Raw genomic sequence first — 19,360 nt, 5'->3', positions numbered from 1 at the left:
CTATATTTTTTCTGTACCTTAAAGCTTAAGCTGCAATGTAGTGTGTGCACATCCAAATGGTCTGGCAGAGAAGCAAAAACAATTCAAAGAAAGGGTACTGAATTAATGCTCCCAAGCTTTTCACTGACTCGATTTACCATTCATGGTTTGGTTTCATTAGTCCATGTTGTGTTAGCTTCATTTTAAGTTGGTTTCATAAAGTAGCCACTACAAATAAATCCAATTAGTTAGCCTCAAGTTTACACAGTTGGTTTTGTTCTTTATAAGTCTGTGTAAACTGTGCATTAGATGTCTGTTCATTTGAAGTCCTATTACATTTGGTGAGCAAAAGAGGTCAATATGTAAGTTGAGTTGGCAATCTTTTTAAATTAATTTAACAGTCAGTAGTAAGTGGGAGTTTAGTTTTAGTAATTTAAGCCTTTAAAATGCTTTTTGTGCCAAATGGATATTGTTCGAGAAGTTGCATCACCTAATTAACGACAATACGGCATTATTTATCCTATACTCCCACATAACAATCTAACAAGCATACTACAAGTTTTAACTTTTTCAATTTAGCATGTCTTGCTTGGAAATGCTAAAATGTTGTCTGAGAGCTGTGATAAAAATAGGCAGCAGGCTGACATTCCCTCTCTCTCCTCATATGTGCATTTCTGTGTGTGACCTGTGTCTGTGTGTCTTCCCAGGACTACCGCAGCGTAATAGAGAATCTCCCAGAGGATGACAGACCTGCATTCTTTGGTCTGCCTGCCAACATAGAGAGATCCTCCCAGAGAATCATCAGCTCCCAGGTGCACCCACACACAAGCACACACACACACTCATATACACACAGCCACCTGCTTATTCCCACAAACACACACCCTCCTCCACAACCTCCATCTCTACCTCACAGATGCAGAAATACAAACACAGAGGCACACACACATTTATTCCCTTACACTCACACAAATATGTAGATGTATACTCTCTCAAACTCACAGATACACACAGGAAAGCACACAAGCACATACCTTAGTACACATGCACATGCGCTGCTCATGCTCACAGAAGCACATGCATTCACATGGATCGTATGAAGAGGTGTAGCCTTGGGGCATATATATGTGGCCCAGGGGCAGAGCCCTCGTTTACCACCGCAGACCTTGGGTCTGATCCCTAGTAGCGCTACCTCTGCCTTCGGTCACATGTGCCATTCAGGTGCATTCAGACTGAATGCAAAGCAAATTTTCATCTTGCTTTATTTGCACAAATGTGACAGCCGGAATGGCTTTGCAGTCTGTGTTCATTTGCTACAAACAGCCAATGCAGCACAGATGTTTACTTTAGCTTGCTAAGAACATGCATCGACTCTGGGTTTGCGTGGATTTTGTATGTGCGACAGCTCAAAGTCACACTGATTAAAAAAAGTACCAGGAACCAGGTGGTTCTGTTGTTTTGAGTCTCCTTTTTCCTCTTCTTTCTTGGTTCATTCTGAAAGTTTAACTTTTCATATCCATTTCCCTTAATTTGTGTGTCTGCATCTTGTTCATTGTGTGTATTAGGAATGGCCTGTGCTGATCGGCAAAATTAGGTGTCAGAACCAATCAGAGCATATTTTAATTGATCCGTATGGTTTATATTAAACTGAATAAAATCCAGATTGTTTGTTAATAAACCAGCCATTTAAATCAAGATATCCACATTGAAAGTGTGTGTCAACATAGATCTGGTCAATACATATACTGGTGTTTTCCAGGAGCTCAGTGTGTCAGGTCAAAGGAGTAGTTCCTGCCAAAAGGAAACTTTGTCATTTTGGCAGCCATTTTTTGCCTCGTCACAGCACTCTTTGTACAATAAGGCAATTTATCTCCTAATTACTGTTCAACTGTACCGGATTGTAGGTGGAACCTGTGCAGTTACATTGTGTGACATTGTAGTTATTTCTGTTTTATCAGTCTGTACTCTGTGTATGTGTGTGTTTGAGTGTGTGACTTAAAACATATGTGTGTGTATATCCTTCAAACAAACCCACAACCCCAGTCATGTTGGGACCCACCTCCATTCAGGAGACATAAAAGCATTTTATTTTAGAGTCAGGACTTCAATTTAAGGTTAAAGCATTATACCAGGCAGCCATCCGTTTCCATTTATTTCACTACGAAATACAATTCACCCTGCAAAGACGTGAAACTAGGTTTAGATGGGTAATCCATCACAGTGAATATCATGTCTGCTTTTATTGTTGTCAAGGTTATGTTGTCATTGTAAGTGTAAGCTGATTTTAAAAAGTCTACAATACTGCAATAATGTGACTTTAACAAATGTTCAACATTCTGCAAACAGGGAAAAGATGATTTATTTAGAGTATATTACTGGCCAAAAGGTTGGGGTTAGACATGCAGGTATAAAGGTGAGGGCGGAGATTTTCAACCTTGGATTTGCTTGATATGCAGACTGGGCCATCACAAAATTCTAGGGCTAATATATTTGTATATGTTTGATATAGAAGAAAAAAAGAAAAAGGCAGGTCTATATAATCCATTTTTGAGCTCACAACATGCACTTTAACCATATAACTTTACATCTCTGTAACTACAGATCCTAGGCCACAAACTGGGGCCATGCACAAGAGTGTTGAGGGACTCCAGATTAGAGGGTAGGGTTAAGCAATGGACATGTCAGTGTGTGTGTGTGTGTGTGTGTGTGTTACAGATTATTTTTGACTTTCTATCTGTTTGCACTGTATGTGCTAACTATGTTTCCAATGACAACACGTGAGGTTGCAGATGGTCTGCAATATTTATGCTCATGTTGTCATGAATAGTCATCAATTGTGAGTGTGTTAACATGTGTGAGTATGTGCGTTTGTGTGTGTGCGCGCATGTGTGTAGTGGTTGATGGTCACTGCAGATTCTGATGTAACTCAACGCAACACAGTCTCACACACACTGTGTGTGTGTGTATGAAGATTGCACCAAAAGGAAAGGCTAGAAGATAAAATTGTGCAAGTGAAACCGGATGTTGAGTGAAAGGTTTCTGACAACTTTTTTTTTGTTTCTTGCATGATTCACACAGAATGGCACAAACACACACACAGAGTCAGCAAAATCACTGTTTTCATAACAGAACTTCATACACCTGTTCATAGAAATAGGGCAGAAATGAAAGGGAGTGATGGAAAGGACAGAATGAGATGGTTTTGTGTTAGTATGTGTCTTTCTGTGTGCAATTATCCTCTGCAAACAGACTTAAACCACGCAGAACCATTACAGTTTGTGTCTGCAGTCCCCATGTGTGTGTTAATGTATTTAAGTCCATTCATACTGTCAGTGTGGTCTGCTGATCAGTGCAACCACCAACCTAGTTTAATTCACACAAATCCCTCAAGGCCGTGTGTGTGTGTCTCTCTCTCTCCACCTATCTCACCTACTTGTGATTGTCTCCCCTCCTGCTGTCATTTGTCACTGTCACATTCATGCTCTCTCTCTCTCTCTCTCTCTCTCTCTCTCTCTCTCTCTCTCTCTCTCTCTCTGTCTTTTCCCTTTATTTTATGTCCTCTCCTCTCCCTAAAGACCCTTGTCACTTTCTGTGGGTTGGGCACTTAACCACACACACACACTCAACAGCCCAGGGGACATTCATTGGTTTTGGTGGATGCCATTTAAAATAAATGCACAAGCGTAGTGTGAATGACTCAAAAAGGGTCAGAATGGTCCTAAATGTCTACTGAGGATCCCCTTGGGCTTACACGATGTATGATGTGCGTGTGCATAATGTGTTTTCTTGTGCAATGTAGAAAATTAGTGAATATTTTGATTACAAGTACGAACTAGCAAGTGAAAATGTATCATTGGGGTGTTATCATAATTAAGATAATACACAACTTTGTAAATGAAGAAAGTATCTTCCTACCCATCTTGTCCGAATAAATGAGCTGTCTCTGATTGTGCTTATGTTCAGTTCAGTGCGAGTGCCATTATATGCCTGGCTTTTTTACACAAAGAGGTATATGTCTTTATTGAACATCATCTTGACTAAATCCATGAGAAATAGTCCCCTGATTAAAAACCCTGAACCACAATCCCAGATTACATTGAATTAAATTGAAAGCCTTAACTAAATTGACTGTACCCAGTGCGATTAAAACTGAACTTCCTTGCACATAGACATTGTCTAGTAACTTTTCCTTCCCAGTTGGTTATGATGGTAAATGTAGTTGCTGCCTAGTAGTCATTGGTTGAGATAGAATAAATCTTAATATATTTAAATCCCTATATATTTGAACCACAGTATATTTCAAATCTCCATCCTCAGCTGCCCTCATTTCTACTGCAGTCAGGGTGAAGTTCTAGATTAGCTATCTGGGTTTTTTTTATCCACCCCCCCTCTCTGTCTCTCTCTCTCTCTCTTTTCCATACAAACACATACATGCATGCACATACATATATACACACACACACACACACACACTTTCCCTCCTGAGCAGAGAAGATAAAGCAGGTGTTAGTAAAGAGTTCTCCTGGCCCAAATGAAAGCCATTTATCAGAAGCTTTGCCTTCCTCACAACACACACATATATAGAAACTCACACAATCACACAAACACACACACTGAGTCAAGATAAAAGCACTATCCAGGACTCTAAGCCTGAAGCTAAGCATGCTTGATTAGGTGTGTAAGGAGCTGTTAGGAGATGTGTTTGGGGTTTGGCCTTTTTTCCACTTGTAATATTCCAGGATCTGAAACAGTGTTGACAGTCACTGGAGAGTGTAGCCACCAGTGACTGCCAATGACTTTTTATTACATCATTTTAAGAACAAACAGTGATTTATTTTAAATCATACATTGCTTTTTGGTGAAATTAGCAAAAGTGCATATTTATTCTATTCAGATTTTACCTTTTTTTTCTACATAGTGAGGGTTTTTATCATCAGTCACACCTCTACATCCAGTTATATAAAGGAAGCTGTAAGCAACATGGGCTAGGTGCTACAGGGCCTGCATAAACAAATGCAACACTCAGATTACTAATTCATGAAACAGGTACCTCTTTGCCACTTCTACAACACCTTTGCTAAATTGATTCAGTTGTTTGTGTTTGTAATTGATTGACTCACAGGTGATTTCCCAACTGCGCGTCCTGAGCCGCTCAGTAGCAACAGGTTCAAAGTTCGACAGGGAGCTGTGGTTGAATGGACTTTCACCCGTCCTCAACTTGTGGAAGAAACTCAACCAGGTCAGTTTTTTTCTAGTTCACCTTTCCCACTCTTCTTATTCCCCTTCCTAAACTAAAAACTCACAGTACTGAGTCTTCAGCAAGAATCAAACCTCTTTTATGTTGCCTTTTTTCTTCAAACCAAAGCTGGCCCTATAAATTTCATCTTGATTTCATCTTGATCAGCTAGGTTCAAAAGTCTCGCCGTGTCTGAACCTTAAGATCATATCGTAATTTCCACATCACACATACCCTCAAACTGTATAAATGCTAAATGCCTACATATCTTATATCAAACTCATAGTACCTGCTAATTATCTATTAATAGATTTGTTTGCAGTTCTTTTCAAGCTTTGACGATTCCATGCTAATCTTTCTTTGTATGTGAAATCATGTTTTTACATTGCCCATGCAACAGCAACTAGCCTGAATTAAAAGCTGTGAAAGCTAATTGGAAATTAGTAGTCTAATTGAGCACTGTGTGTGATAGCCACTGGCTTGTCTCGTCAGGCAGCACTCCTGTGTGTGGTTGCTTGGAGACCGGCACCTTTTCAAATCAAGAGGACATCTACCTCTACATTAAATAATTTAGCCACCATATTCCCTCTCTCTCTCTCGCTCTGCCTCTCTTTTATTCGTTCTCATGCTGTAAATTACACATGCTCTCCCTCTCCTTTTCTCTCAATTGCACCCATGCCTCCTTCTCTCTTTCTCTCTGCCTCTCTCTCTCACTCTCTCTCTCAGTTCCTTGCAGGCAGAGTTGTTTTGTACTTACTGAGAGGAGAATGATTGACTGTGTTAATTGTTGCCATTGTATCACTAGCCTTCTTCCCATAGATCACAATCTACCTCTGACTGCTTTCAATTAACTGGCACCTTGTCGTCAGCTAACCCTCAGTGTTTGACCATGAGTGGATGTGAGTAGCTTGAATGCACATGCTTGTGTGTGTGTATAAAGGTTGGTCGTCAACTTCAGTGTGCGTATGAGTGTGTATGTGCATGCTTTTGTGTGAGTATATATGGCCATGATGTGCATATCCGTGTATGCACTTGCCTTTCTGTGTCTGTAAACTATGTGTGTGGAGATTTATTTTGACAAAGCTTTATGTAGTCTGGATCGAGGGAAGAGGCACGAGACAGAAGATACTGTTTATTTAAGTTACATTTTATATACAGTAGAGACAATAGCAGAGCTGTAGTCAAGCTGAATTTTTTCTCATTGTCTCATTTATCTCTCGCTCTCCATTGTCTCCATTCCTCCTCTGCCTCTCGCTGAATAAATGCAAGGAAAATGAAATAGGGTGCAGATACAGAGTGTGATATCTGCAGAAAACAACAAAATATCAGTGTTTTTGCCTTTGTACACAAATACGGACACAACCACTTGGTGTATTTAGTTTATGTATGTTCAGTCAAGCAAACCTACAGGGAACACTGGGAAGATATACTGTCGTAATGGAAGCAGCAGTTACAAAATGCATTATACATCCTCTATGCATCATTATACTCTAAATAATACTTTGTCCGTGCTACTGTGTAGCGGCAAATTTGAGTAGTTGATGTGGTGCTAAGAATGTTCCAGTGATAAGAGGGACATAAAGCAATGCCAGGACAATGGTACAATATTACTCAGCAAGCCTTGAAGCACTACAGCCCAAGGTAAAAATATCTATAGCTCTGAGGTCATTATAATGAGGATTATGTAATTACATGTGCTGCACCTCCTTCCCTTCTAGCCTCCCTTTGATCCTCCTCATTCTCTGACTGTCTCAGTCTTGAAAAATTACGTTTTTTAACATGACTCTAACAATCTATCAGTCTATCCTGTCAACATGCTAATATGTCGGTCTGTCTGTCTATTATCCATCAGGGTTCTACTCTGATCCACCAGAAGGTGGCCCCACCTACAGAAGGTCACGGGTCACCTGTCCTGTCATTCATCGCTCTGGAGCAATTCAACGGCATCCGCTTGGTCCAGGTGTGTCAGACAACCAGTGCTCTTACTAACGACAAATATTTTTAGATTATTTTATAAATGGTTGCTACCCCTGTGTTACATTGTCAAAAAGGAAAACAGTGTTTCCGGAACATTTGTAATTTGGCACAAAGCTTTCATCAAAAAGCACAGGGCTTGTACCTTGAAATATGAATGAGATGGATATGTTAAAATGTTGAGAATGATGGAAAATGGGATTATGTTTTAGCAGGAATCAGAAACATAATTATATATCCACAGGTGGCACTAAAAATGCACGCTCACAGTAAAAAAGGCCTTAACTGTACTGTATAGTGTTATGTTTCCATAAGACTAGTGCATGTGTACTGAATACTTTCTTCAATGTAGATTTTTTTAAGACAGCAAACTAATCAGATGGAAATCTGAAAGATAATTAACTACATTTCTGGTTACTGAGCACTCCACTAAACCCAGTCAGTCAAACACAGGACCTGTCATAATGAGCCAGTTCACAGCAATCAAGTGGAAAGATGTCAAATGACACCCCAGATACCCATGCTCTAAAATGTTGGCACAGTATGTACACTAAACTGTAAGTGTTGTAACAGAATATCCACCAATCCCTGGCTGCCCTGAGCAAGGTCATCAGAGGGACCCAACTGCTAACTCCTGAAGTCCAAAAACTGGCCACTGCTCTGCTCAATCAAGAGGTAAGAAAGGAGAAAGAAATAAAGAAAGCGAGTAATGAAATACATTGAGGTATGTATTGGTAAAAACAGTTTGTGTTTGTGCATTTTCAAGACAAATTATAATTTGCACAGTTCTGTCTTTTTTCCACTGACAGTTCTGTATATTGTTTGGATCTTTGATTCATCTCATCATCAACAATTAGGTGTGTCTCCTTGACTTATAGTGTGAAGTGAATCTTTCTCCTCACAATATTTTCTAGAGGTGAAGTGTAAAATGTTCCCCTACTGCCACAGGGGCAGGCACACTTGGCTGACTTGTAGATGTCTAGCAAACACAGCATGTATCCTCATGTATGTCTCCATGCTGCGAGGAGGACAAAGGGGATATGATGAGGTAGAGGAGGAGAGATACACAATCAAGCTTTTACTCCTTCTATGTTTGTAATCTCCAGAGAGAGGCCTCGGGCGTAATTCCTTCTTCACTGATTTCCTCCTCTCTCTTTTTATATTAATCAGCAGGTCTTTAGTCCCATCCCCATCTCTCTCCCAAACAACTTTCTCCAGTTTTCGTCTCTCATGTTTTCCTGTGTCTTTCCTGGTCTCTCACCCCTCTAACACACATAAATAAACATACAAATCACAAATGATATAATCACGGAGACATTCAATCCATTGAACTGTAATCTATTATAATGCATTATATAAGACGTTTCTTCTCATGTGCAAAACAAAAACGTAAAAGCTAAATGTCTATTCTAACTGTATATCACAACACCCCAAACATAGTTCCAATCGACTATTTGCTTACCCTGCTAAATCAGTGCTCATGGTCGCATTAAACCTAGGACACTCATGTTAGCCAAAAAGATTTTTAAAAATCTATGATTTCCTTGTTTCTTTTAAGTGTCCATCTGGCATGAGTTTCCACAAATAAGGACACCTCGTAGTGCATACAGAGGAGCTCTCATTCTTCTTTCACAAATGTATAACTCCTTCCCCCCTTTTTAATTGAACTGTTAAAACACTTCCCATGGCCCAAAGTAGTGAGAACCGCTTTTTTTCCTTGATCATTTCTAGGATCCATTTTAAGACGTTCTCTCTGTTTGTGTTGTGCATAATCAAAATGCAGCATTTCAATGAGTTGTTTGATAATCAACCAGATGCATTTAGTTAGTTTTGTAGGGCAGTACAACTTTGTAGAGTTTTACCATAGCCTGTTTTATAAATTAAAATGATTAATTATGATCCAAAATATTGGCGCAGGCCTGTTTCTATGCCATCTTCTTCCAGAGAGGAAGTGTTTCTACAGAACCAGGTCAGTGTATTGAACAAAAATATACATAGTATCCTTTGCTAAAAAAAGGTTTTTGGACCTCGAAAAAGCAACAGCAGCTTTCATCTTTGTTGATGCTGTATGTTCTGGAAATCCACAAAATCCTTGACTCATATTAACCCCAACTGGCAATGATTTACATCCCAGTTGTAAAGTCAAGCTGCTTACTCCTCCCTTAGACGAAAGAGGACATCTATATTGCGACAAAGTGAAATGTAAATTATTTTTTTATTTACATTAAGTTGACATTAGCATTCATCTTGAGTGTTTTTCTTCCCCATAACTTTATTAAGTGTGTAGATGCTATGAGACTCTTTAGCATTACAATTTGTCACAAGTAGAGTAAAGCGGTCTTCTTCCTATCTTGTCTTTTTGTCACAAATAAATACTGCACAACATTATCATTCTCCAGTATCAATTATAGCAGAATTAATTTGACAACCTTCCACTGTCTGCAGTTACAGTGCCTATAGAAAATCATACCCTGTCAAAATCCTAAGCATTTGTCCTTGTGCCCTTTTGAATGCACCTCTCCAACCGTGATGAATTCTTTCCATTGTCATGCACTGCTAGTAATGAAATCCTAAGTGAACAGCTGGTTTTATTCTGAGGTAATCAAAACCACTACAGTTGATGTCAGGTGGAGGCCAATTAGCCTGGTGTGTGATCTGCAAGGTGACTGGTTTTACCTGAGCAAGTTTATAATGCTTAATCTAAGGGGCTAATGTCCTGTCCAAACCAAGTATTTTACTAATTACATTTCAAGAATTGTTCAGCATTTTCACTTTGATGTTGAGGGTTATGATAATATAAAAAATACTTTATTTTCATTTGCAGGGTGTAGACAATGAGGATTTTCTATAGGAACTGTATATTATGTGTAGAATGATTTGGTAGGAAATGACAGTGAATCCTGGTCCACACCACCTCAAACAAAAGAAATGCTAGACAGAAGGAAATAGTTTAGTAAAGTTTGTCCGATAGCGCTGAATCCTGGCATTTCACTGTATACTATATATCATTTAATCCCATGCAGATCAGGAGACATTATGTATTCAACTTACTCAATGAATAACTCAAAAAAGTCACAATTTCATGTAATATTTCCATATTAGTTAACAGGTGGCTGTTGAAAATACCATTACAACACAGAATGTAAATGAGATTAGGAGTCTTTGCAAACCAACCATCACTGATTAGGCCAGTTTCAACCAGAGAAGTAGAACAGAAAGAGCCGGTGATGTGATTTATATATTTGGAAAATGGATCATTTGGGGTTGTAATATTGTAAAAAATATGGCAGGCACAACTCTGGAGGGATCGGCTCCATTGCCCCTCTCCTCAGCTGTGCAGTAAAAAATAATTAGATACTTGGAAACTACCCAAGCATCAGAAGAGAGAGTAGTAAGCAATGCTGCAAAACAGAAATAAATATCACTACTGCCTTTAGTCAGTGGAAAGATCATAAATACCAATGCAGAAATGGCTTTTTGATTAAAGGTTAAACAATCTCTAGCATCAGTGAATCTTTCAGTGCTAGTTGTATAATTAGCGCGACAGTACTGACTGTTTTTATTTTATCATCACTTTCAAGCAAACTGGGTGTCATAAGCAAAAAGTGATCAAAGGAATCCTCTTATTCAAAACATTTGCTCACCAGCAGGCCTCCACCAGGTACTTGAAAAAATCAGCAAGTTACCCATGAGACTGAATTTGCACCAATTAAATGATCTGGCAACATACTGCAATGCAAAATCACATGTGAATTCCTCATGAGGTAACATGTGTAATCATAAGCATTGGTTGGGTGTGAGTCAATTAAACAGAAAGAATATGTTGGTGGGAGTTTCAAAATAATTAAAGAGTGCTCACTCTTGCTCATTTATTTGCTTTGTGTGGCCTGAAAATATACTAGGCTTTTAGATTTTTAGGTTTCACGAAATTAAGCTGAATAATAATTTTAACATTTATTTTCTGGCAGCATTAACATTGATCATAAAATATTAACAAATATTTGCCAATGTCAGTGACATAGCTTAAGCCTGTATGTTTATCCCCTCACACACTTCAGTGTGACACACAGCAGGAGAGTGACTGAATGGTGACTTGCAGCTAACAGACATCCAAGGTTGAATAACATCAAATTTGTAGTCCTCAGTCTCCCACTGTGCATATTTGTGCTTGTGTGTAAGGCACTTCTTTGATCTCTTGAACAGTTGAAGCAACATGGACTGCTTAACCTGTTCCAGAGTTAACAGTTGTCTCCTGAGGGAAGCTTTCCTTTGCCACCCACACACAATCATTGCATTTGTCAGTGCCTTCCAAAATGAACCAGTGTGTGTTTTATAGTCAGCCCCCTCTTTGGTTAAGGTATGGTTAAGGTTAGGCCACTAAAACTACTTAGTTAGCATTCTTGTCATTGTTAAATGAAAACTTGGCTTTACTTTTGTACATTCATCCACTCCTCCTCCCCCAAACTTTTTTTTCTGCACTATGAAAACATCACACTACTTCCTGCTTTGAAGTCTCTTTTTAAAAAATGAACAATTAATTTGTCGTTTTTCTGTTGTTCTGAGGATGTGGGTTTTTTTGTTTTTTTTTGCCAAACCACTGAGGCAGTGCAACCTAGGAGAGTTAAATGTGCTTTCGCTACAGTTTCAGTGTGAGACAAAGGGCATGGGCAGATGGGTAAACAGACAAAAGAGAGTTAAAGGAACTGTACCATGTCTCCTTACATGATGAGCTGTATTTGTGTACGAGTCTTTTGTCACTGTGAAGCTTGGGCTAGCATTTCAGTTTAGTGTAACAAGTCATATCTACACATATATATATATATATATATATATATATATATATACATACATACACACACACACACACATATATATATACATACACACACACACACACACACACACACATATATATATGTATCTCTGACGTCGCAGAAAACATGGACATAGATTATGCATTAGCCTTCAGAGGGAGTATGCCTTTTAGTGACACACACAATGTTAAAATGTGTATTTGGAATCGTTTGAAGGTGACCCAACAGTGTTGTCAGGTTTATCTGTCTGTCCGAAGCCTTTAGTGATAGTAGACGGGACAGGACACATGGGGAGAGAGGGGGGCGACATGCAACAAAGGTATAGGGATGTTGTGGTCACGTGGTATGTGATGCTATCTGGACACCCCACAATTTTAGTGACTTTTAAGACTGCTTTAGCAACTTTATTTAACAAATAGCTGGGAGACACAACTAGCGACCTTTTGGGCAGACATTAGCTTCTTTCCCTTGAAGAATGTCTTCAGCACAGCTCAGTGAATCCGCTGTAGCTCTCTGGGTTGACAGCTGTGTTCAGTGAGTAAGAGAGAAGCATGTTCAGTCGACCACACAGCAGCCTGACTGAAGCACGTTGCTTACTGATTGCAGAATGTCCACAGCACAAAATAATATGGTCTACTTTACCTTCTTGCTGACCCTTTTTTGTTGTCATGTATTTGTGTATTCATGTATTCTCTTCCTCTCTATGCCTGTTCTCCTCTCAGTGTCCTTTAACATGGCAGAATAAATGGGAGGGACCAGAAGAGCCAATGCAGTACCTCAGAGCTGTAGTAACACGGGCGCTCGCTATACAGGTAACACATGCATCTGTATATGTAAAGAGACGTCCTCAACTCTATTCTCTGTTCTCTGTCTCTCTCTCTCTCTCTCTCCCTCCCTTTCTCCACAACAAATAAACATGCATGTTCATCATGTAAGACAAACACACACACATCCATCTTTAGATAAGTCAGTGCACTTTTTTTTTCAAGTTTTTGAATAGATAATTTTCCTAACTTTACACAGCGTGAAAAAAAATATACTTCTTTCATGAAATTATTAAATATTTATATAAACAGTGTGTCTGTGATAGTTGTCATGGATTTGTTTGAGTTATTCCTTCAGGGACAGAAATTCACACAGGTCTGCTACTATCAGAGGACTTTTGTCTTCAACAAAAAAAATCACTGGTACATTTTTTGTGCGATAACTGGTAGTAAAGGCATTTGCTGACGACCTCACTGATTATCAAAAAAACCCAGACGCCCCTGGGAATCCTCTTTGGTACTACTCTCACTGGAATGAGACTTAAGAGGCCTAAGAGTTTTCTAATCAGCATTAGCATAATGATTGAGGGATCCATTTAAATCCATCGTGCATTTATATCCTGAAGGAGCCTCGTCCTTCAGTTGTGATGAAGGATGTGATGTTAGGGGAGGACACTTTTGGATTTCTTTAGTTTAACACGATTGAAAAATGACCTTGCTCCTCAGAATCATGGTGGCCCCAGACCTTTTTCTGGTGTCTCCCTTCATGACAAGAGTCCTTCAGCTGAGCCTGGGTCGATCCAAGGACCAGACTAAGTACTTTTGGGTTATGGCTCAGACTAAAATTATTCATGACTGATTTAGGCAATGTGTTGACTAAAATCATGCCAGAAAAATTCTAATGTTGTTTTCAAAAGCGCTTCATAAATAAAAGCAGATTATTATATAAAAGCATGAGGTTCTGGGAAGTGTTTGCCCTAGGTTGGTGCCAGGAAAAAAAGGTTCTGGCTGAAACTCCTCTCCATCTCCTCTCGACTGTGTCTGACTGTACGCCTACCTCAATATGCTCTGGCAGACTAGAATACACACATACACATACAAGCCCTGAAATAATTTATTTCTATGGGAATTTGATGCATTTCATTATTCGTGTGGGCGAGCCTCACTCCCTGTGTCTGTCTGTCTGTCTGTCTGTTGGCCAGCCTGCCTACCCATCTGTTTGTGTGTATGTCTCCTTGTCTGCCTGCCATTTCTCGTTTCTTTCTGCACCCCATCTGTCTTCATGTGTGTCTATCTGGAGGCTGCACTGTCCTTAACTGTCTATTTCTGCCCATCAGTACTGAGTGATATCTCTGTTAGCAGTGTGTCTGTGTCCTGTTAGCTAATCAGTCTAATAAAGGCGGAGACGGTCAGAGCTGCTGCTGTGTGGAGCTGCTGAAGAATAAAGAGCTAACAGCGCAGCAGTGCACCCCAGACGCGCAGGACGACCTTGAAAACGCCCAAATACTCACACACACACACACACACATGCACACAAATACTATGCATACAAGCATACACACACACTTAATACCCAAACTTCTTGGTGCACATGTCTGCCTCTGTGTGTGTGCACGTGCATCTGCCTGCAAGTGTGTGAATGTGGGTATGGGCTTGCGTGCATATTTTGCCTTGGCATAATGCTCATCCCTATTTATCTCTAAGGCCAGTGCAGACTGATGAAAAGGAATCCATTTATAATAGAGATTGGATCAGATGTTTGTTCATTCTGCCTCTATTTGTCAGCAATTTTCTTTAACTGACCTCCAAATCCATTAGTTTCTATGGCGATTTAGAGAAAACTGCCTACCTGTTTAAAAAAAAAAAAAAAAAAGAAAGAAAGAAACACAAACAAGGGATAGAATAGATCAAGACTTCAATCTGAGGTCAGCTCTCTCAGTTTGGCTTAAAAAGGGACAGTGAAATGTGTTGTTGTGCAACATTTCCCCTCCAAAAAAGAAAGGAAAACTAAGATGAGAGCTAAGATTGTATTGTGAGATATCATATCAGGTTAAGTCCTTAGCTGTGCCTTTGACAAAAATAACTAGTATGCACAGTGACACAGAAGGAGGCTGCTTGTCTGATCAAAGCAGATGTTGCTGAATAAGGCAGACTGGATCAACACATTAGATAAGGCTTAGAGGGGTCTGCCTCCATACAGAGCCACACTGTAGCATTTGTTGTATTTTAGTATGTACGTACACATTGCTGTCTGTGCATGCATGTGCCCATGTATGTCTTAAGCATACAGTATATACACATGCTCAAATGGGACTGTGTATGTTTATGCCTCTGTGGATGTGTGTGTGTGTGTGTGTGTACCAACTGTATTCCCATTAGCAGGTAATTGGGGTTCCAATGTTATCAGCTTGTTGATGTGGCGATAAAAGGACAAGGCGACATTAAATACTCTATTGGCCACACATTTTTATTGATTTTATGTTTTGCCTTGTCCCTTTGTAACCCTTTTTATCTCTCATTGACAAATACACACTGACTCAGACAGAAATTATGATCATTCCACTCAGATTGATATTCTCTATGAGAAATTAGCCAAATACAATACAAACATTGACTATTTGTATTCTCAAATAAGTCACCAAACTATTCATGGTGAGAGAGGGTGTGAATATTTAGACAAATATTTTAAGTATTCAGAGCCAGCTCTATTTGTGTCAGATTTCACCACTTGAACTGAAGAAAATTGTGTGTATTCTCATTATCTTTCATTGATCCACTAAATGTTTTGCCTGACTCCTGTGTGAAACTGATTTTATGCCTGAGTTATGTGTTATCTTGGAGTAGTTATTTGTTATTTGCTAGGTTTCTGGTTCATTAATCTGTGTGTGTCTGTGTATGTTTGTCTATATGTCTGCGTATCCAGAGTTGGGTGGAGCGTGCCGGCAGACAAGCTCTTCTATCAGACACCCTAGATCTAGCTGAGCTCTTCCACCCCGACACCTTCCTCAACGCTTTGAGACAGGAAACTGCCAGGTAACTGAATGCTTGTGGGTTCATGTGAGGCAGAAAGAGAATGCGTGCCAAGGTTTCTAACATCTTTTTGTGGTTTTAGGTCCATGGGTTGCTCTATGGATAGTTTGGTGTTTGTGTCATCATGGAGGAGTCCCATTGCGCAGGCCAAGCTACAAGTCAAGGTAGAATTACAACACACATTAATCTACAGATCACGCACGCAGACACCAGACACATACTGCTCCCATCCAGCTGCTGAATACTGGTGCAATAAACAAGGCAGACTCTGGTTGAGTGATAATTTGAAAATAATGGAGTAAAAGCCTGCAAGAATAGAATACAGATGCAGAGAAGAAGGCAGGACCTGGAACAGAGAAGAAAACAAAGTTAGAAAGAAAGCAAAGATTTTGCTGCATATCCATTAGAGACAAGTCTGCTGCCTTTGACAGTCATCTCTAGTCTCCTGTGCTTTTTTAATGCATTTGATGGGCACAAATACATACAGTTAAAAGACTGGAAGCACCAGTGTTCATTTCATTGCCTTTCATGCTCTGACTTAAGGGTGGTATAATTGTATTGTCTACTATTCAAATACTTTTAGGCATTTGTTTCTCTTCTGTCATGCCAATAAAACTTGGCACAACTTGACTTGCACTTTAGTTAAAATATACAAAGAGAGAAGAGAAGGGTGTGGGTGCTTAAAAAGAGGCTGCAGCTGCAGGGAGGGAAGGGGAATATTCAGACATCTGACAGAGAAAGAGAAAGGGGATAATTGTTGTGAAGCAATGAGCTCTCTTACACACACACACACACACACACACACACACACAATGTAGCTTTTTCTAGGTTTGTCTCTCGCTCACTCTCTTGCTTTTTCTTGCCCAGATTATGGTGATTTAGTAGTTGTCTGTGTATGTTTGACTTGACGCCAGAGTTCCCTTTATTGTCTGGCCTACCGTGGAAAATCCCTGAGTCACTGGACTGAATTGCCTCATATGAACACTCTCATGTACAATGTGCATAACATGCTAATTAATCTGATGACGGCAGTGTCTGTCTTCCTCTCGTGCTCTACTTTTCTCTTTGTTTATATGCACTCTGTCGTCTTTTCCTTCCTTTTTATTTCTCTCTTTATATCTCACCACACTTTTTGGCTTTGTCATCCTGTCCTCCTGTGTAATCTGCTGCTCATAATCTCTGCTCTCTCTCTCTCTCTCCTCGGTTTACAATCGCTTTGTTTTATTTTTGCCTTTGCCCCCACCTCCTTTGTCTCCCTTTGCTTCTGACACCATCTCTCCCACTCTTTATCCAGGTTGGAGGTCTCCAGTTGGAGGGCTGTAGTTTTGACGGTGTTCATCTTTGTGAGACTCAACATAACTCGCCCAGTGTGTCAGCTGTTCCACCTTGCTATATGGCCTGGGTTTCACAGGTATGTATTTGTGTTTAAAACAGCAGCATTTTGTTGCCTTCACCAGGTTTGTTTTCTGTCTGTCTGACATTCAGGTTTGCGTAAAACATGGACAGACAGGCTTTGGCCCAAAGAACCATATTTGTGGTGTGGTTCTATTGGATTGTTTATATTTTCTGATATAACCATGAAACTAACAGTTATCCTAAGGGTGTGTTTACCTATTCAGTCTGAAATGTAACAATTGTTTAACAATTTGATCACTGATTCGTTTTTGTGGGGTAACTGAGAAACACCTGTCATTATTGTATCATTCTAATACATGTAAACTACTTAAATCTACAATAATTGTGCAAACATGTGTTGATCTTAGAACTCTTCTGCTGACTCCGCTGCATCAGAGGAGAGTATCTGGCTGCCTCTGTACACGAGCTCAGAGAGGGTGAAGGTGGTCACGCATATCTGTCTGCCCTGCGGAGCCAACTCCAGCCAGTGGATACAGACCGGAGCCGCCCTCTTTCTCAAACAGCAGTGAAATGACGCCGTCTTGGTGAGGGCGAGCACGTAGAGTCTGATACCGACACCATAATTTTCTAATTAAGCACCTTAGACCAAAAACATGCACCAGAGGAGAAGAAAACAGTTTGCAAAAAATTGACTTTGCAGCGGTCAGCTTTTTGATTTAACAACATTAACACACTAAGACCTCTCTTTTCTGTTCATGGACCAGACTGCAGTTAATAAGATATAAACATAATATTATTTGGATTTCAGGCTGTAACAAGCTTTGATACCTCTGAGTTCTCCTACTGGTAGTCTCATAAAACACTACTCCACTCATCTTATACATTTCATAAAATACCGCAAAACTGTACATCAGTCATTCTTGTTATTTTGTTTAAAGACCTTGTGAAGAAAGCAACATTGTCAAAATTTTATGTTGCACACAAGTTTTTTTGCATTCAGTGTTTGTTTCACAGTTATTCTGTTGAGTGTATTTTTGGATCTTATTTATTCAAAATAAAGATGAAATAAATGTCATTATTGCTATAATGTTTAGTAGAAGTAGACACCAACATGTCCCAGTATGGCTGTTTAATTTCAGTTCAGCTAATGTATTATTAGTGTAGAAGTTGAGAATAATATTGCCAAAGCACATAGAGATGTGTGTGTGTGTGTGCTGGGCTGACCCTCCACCGAACACTATCAGTAGTCACAACTGTTCAGCAGTAAACAATACAGATCACAGTTCACTCCGCCTCGCACTCAAATCTGCTGAAACGGGCTTTACGGGCACACACACACATTCACAAGCACTCAGTCCCTAACCTCTGTGTGATTGGTTGTGAGTTGAGGTTGAGCGGAGTCAGTGAAGCTGTGATGGATGGCCACAGAACTACAAGGGAGAGTGTGAGGTTTGTAAGGTGTGTATGTTTGTGTGTGTGTGTGTTTATGAATCCAACCAAGAGCATCAAATTTGATTGATGGCTTAATTAAGTCTTTCTTTTCTCCCCTCCTCTCGTATCCTTCCGTTTTTTGCAGTTGTGTTTATGCAGTTGTGCAAATGTGTGTGAGCGCGTCTGTGTGTGCACTCTTCTGTGAATATGTGTGTGTGTTTGTGGAGACAGAGAAAAGGGCTGAAATGAGGGAGGAGCGGGTATTGTGTGCGCACTGCAGTGTGACAAAATGGGAATGAAATGGAACAGCAGGTTTAAAAAAGAGAGAGGATTGGATTTCAGCGAAACACGGCCCTCTGGGTCAGAGAGTGAAAGGGAGACAGAGAGAGAGAGAGAGAGAGAGGCAATAAAACTTGTTGGAGAAAACTGTAGAGAAACAGAAGAATGAGGACGGCACAGGTGACAGAGGTTGGGAGGAGAGCAGGGGTCAAAGGGGAAGCGATGGATGGAGAGAGTTAGGACAAGGAGTGAGTGAGTTATGGAAAAATGAACAGGAGGGCGAAAGAGCAGACTGCAGTACAGTGTCTATAACTGCTACAATACTGGGTTCATTTGTACAGTTCATTTGTTCTTCACGTTTTCTGCAATCTTAAATGATATAAAAAAAAACAGATTGTGCACACTTGTCACATATTGATTAAATGTTGCTCCAATGGGTATGAGTCAGAGCCAACTCTGAAGCCCGATTTCTTCTTTCTCAGTTGTTTAGCAATTTA

General features: G+C 39.8%; 1 protein-coding gene across 1 annotated transcript in view; it reads left to right on the top strand.

Annotated features, from left to right (window-relative positions):
* The window catches only part of dync2h1 (dynein cytoplasmic 2 heavy chain 1), a 102,157-nt gene extending 84,018 nt beyond the window's left edge, over positions 1 to 18,139 (top strand). Inside the window, exons 86-94 of the mRNA XM_070905187.1 lie at positions 687 to 791; positions 5,102 to 5,218; positions 7,068 to 7,175; positions 7,763 to 7,864; positions 12,726 to 12,815; positions 15,691 to 15,800; positions 15,880 to 15,961; positions 17,092 to 17,208; positions 17,561 to 18,139. Coding sequence (XP_070761288.1) covers positions 687 to 791; positions 5,102 to 5,218; positions 7,068 to 7,175; positions 7,763 to 7,864; positions 12,726 to 12,815; positions 15,691 to 15,800; positions 15,880 to 15,961; positions 17,092 to 17,208; positions 17,561 to 17,722 — 993 coding nt within the window. The 3' untranslated portion in view covers positions 17,723 to 18,139. The remainder of the gene's footprint in view (positions 1 to 686; positions 792 to 5,101; positions 5,219 to 7,067; positions 7,176 to 7,762; positions 7,865 to 12,725; positions 12,816 to 15,690; positions 15,801 to 15,879; positions 15,962 to 17,091; positions 17,209 to 17,560) is intronic.
* The last annotated feature ends 1,221 nt before the right edge of the window (positions 18,140 to 19,360 follow it).

Source organism: Enoplosus armatus, chromosome 5 (assembly GCF_043641665.1).
Source record: "Enoplosus armatus isolate fEnoArm2 chromosome 5, fEnoArm2.hap1, whole genome shotgun sequence".
Lineage (NCBI taxonomy): Eukaryota > Metazoa > Chordata > Actinopteri > Centrarchiformes > Enoplosidae > Enoplosus > Enoplosus armatus.
This window is presented reverse-complemented; position numbering and strand designations above follow the sequence as displayed.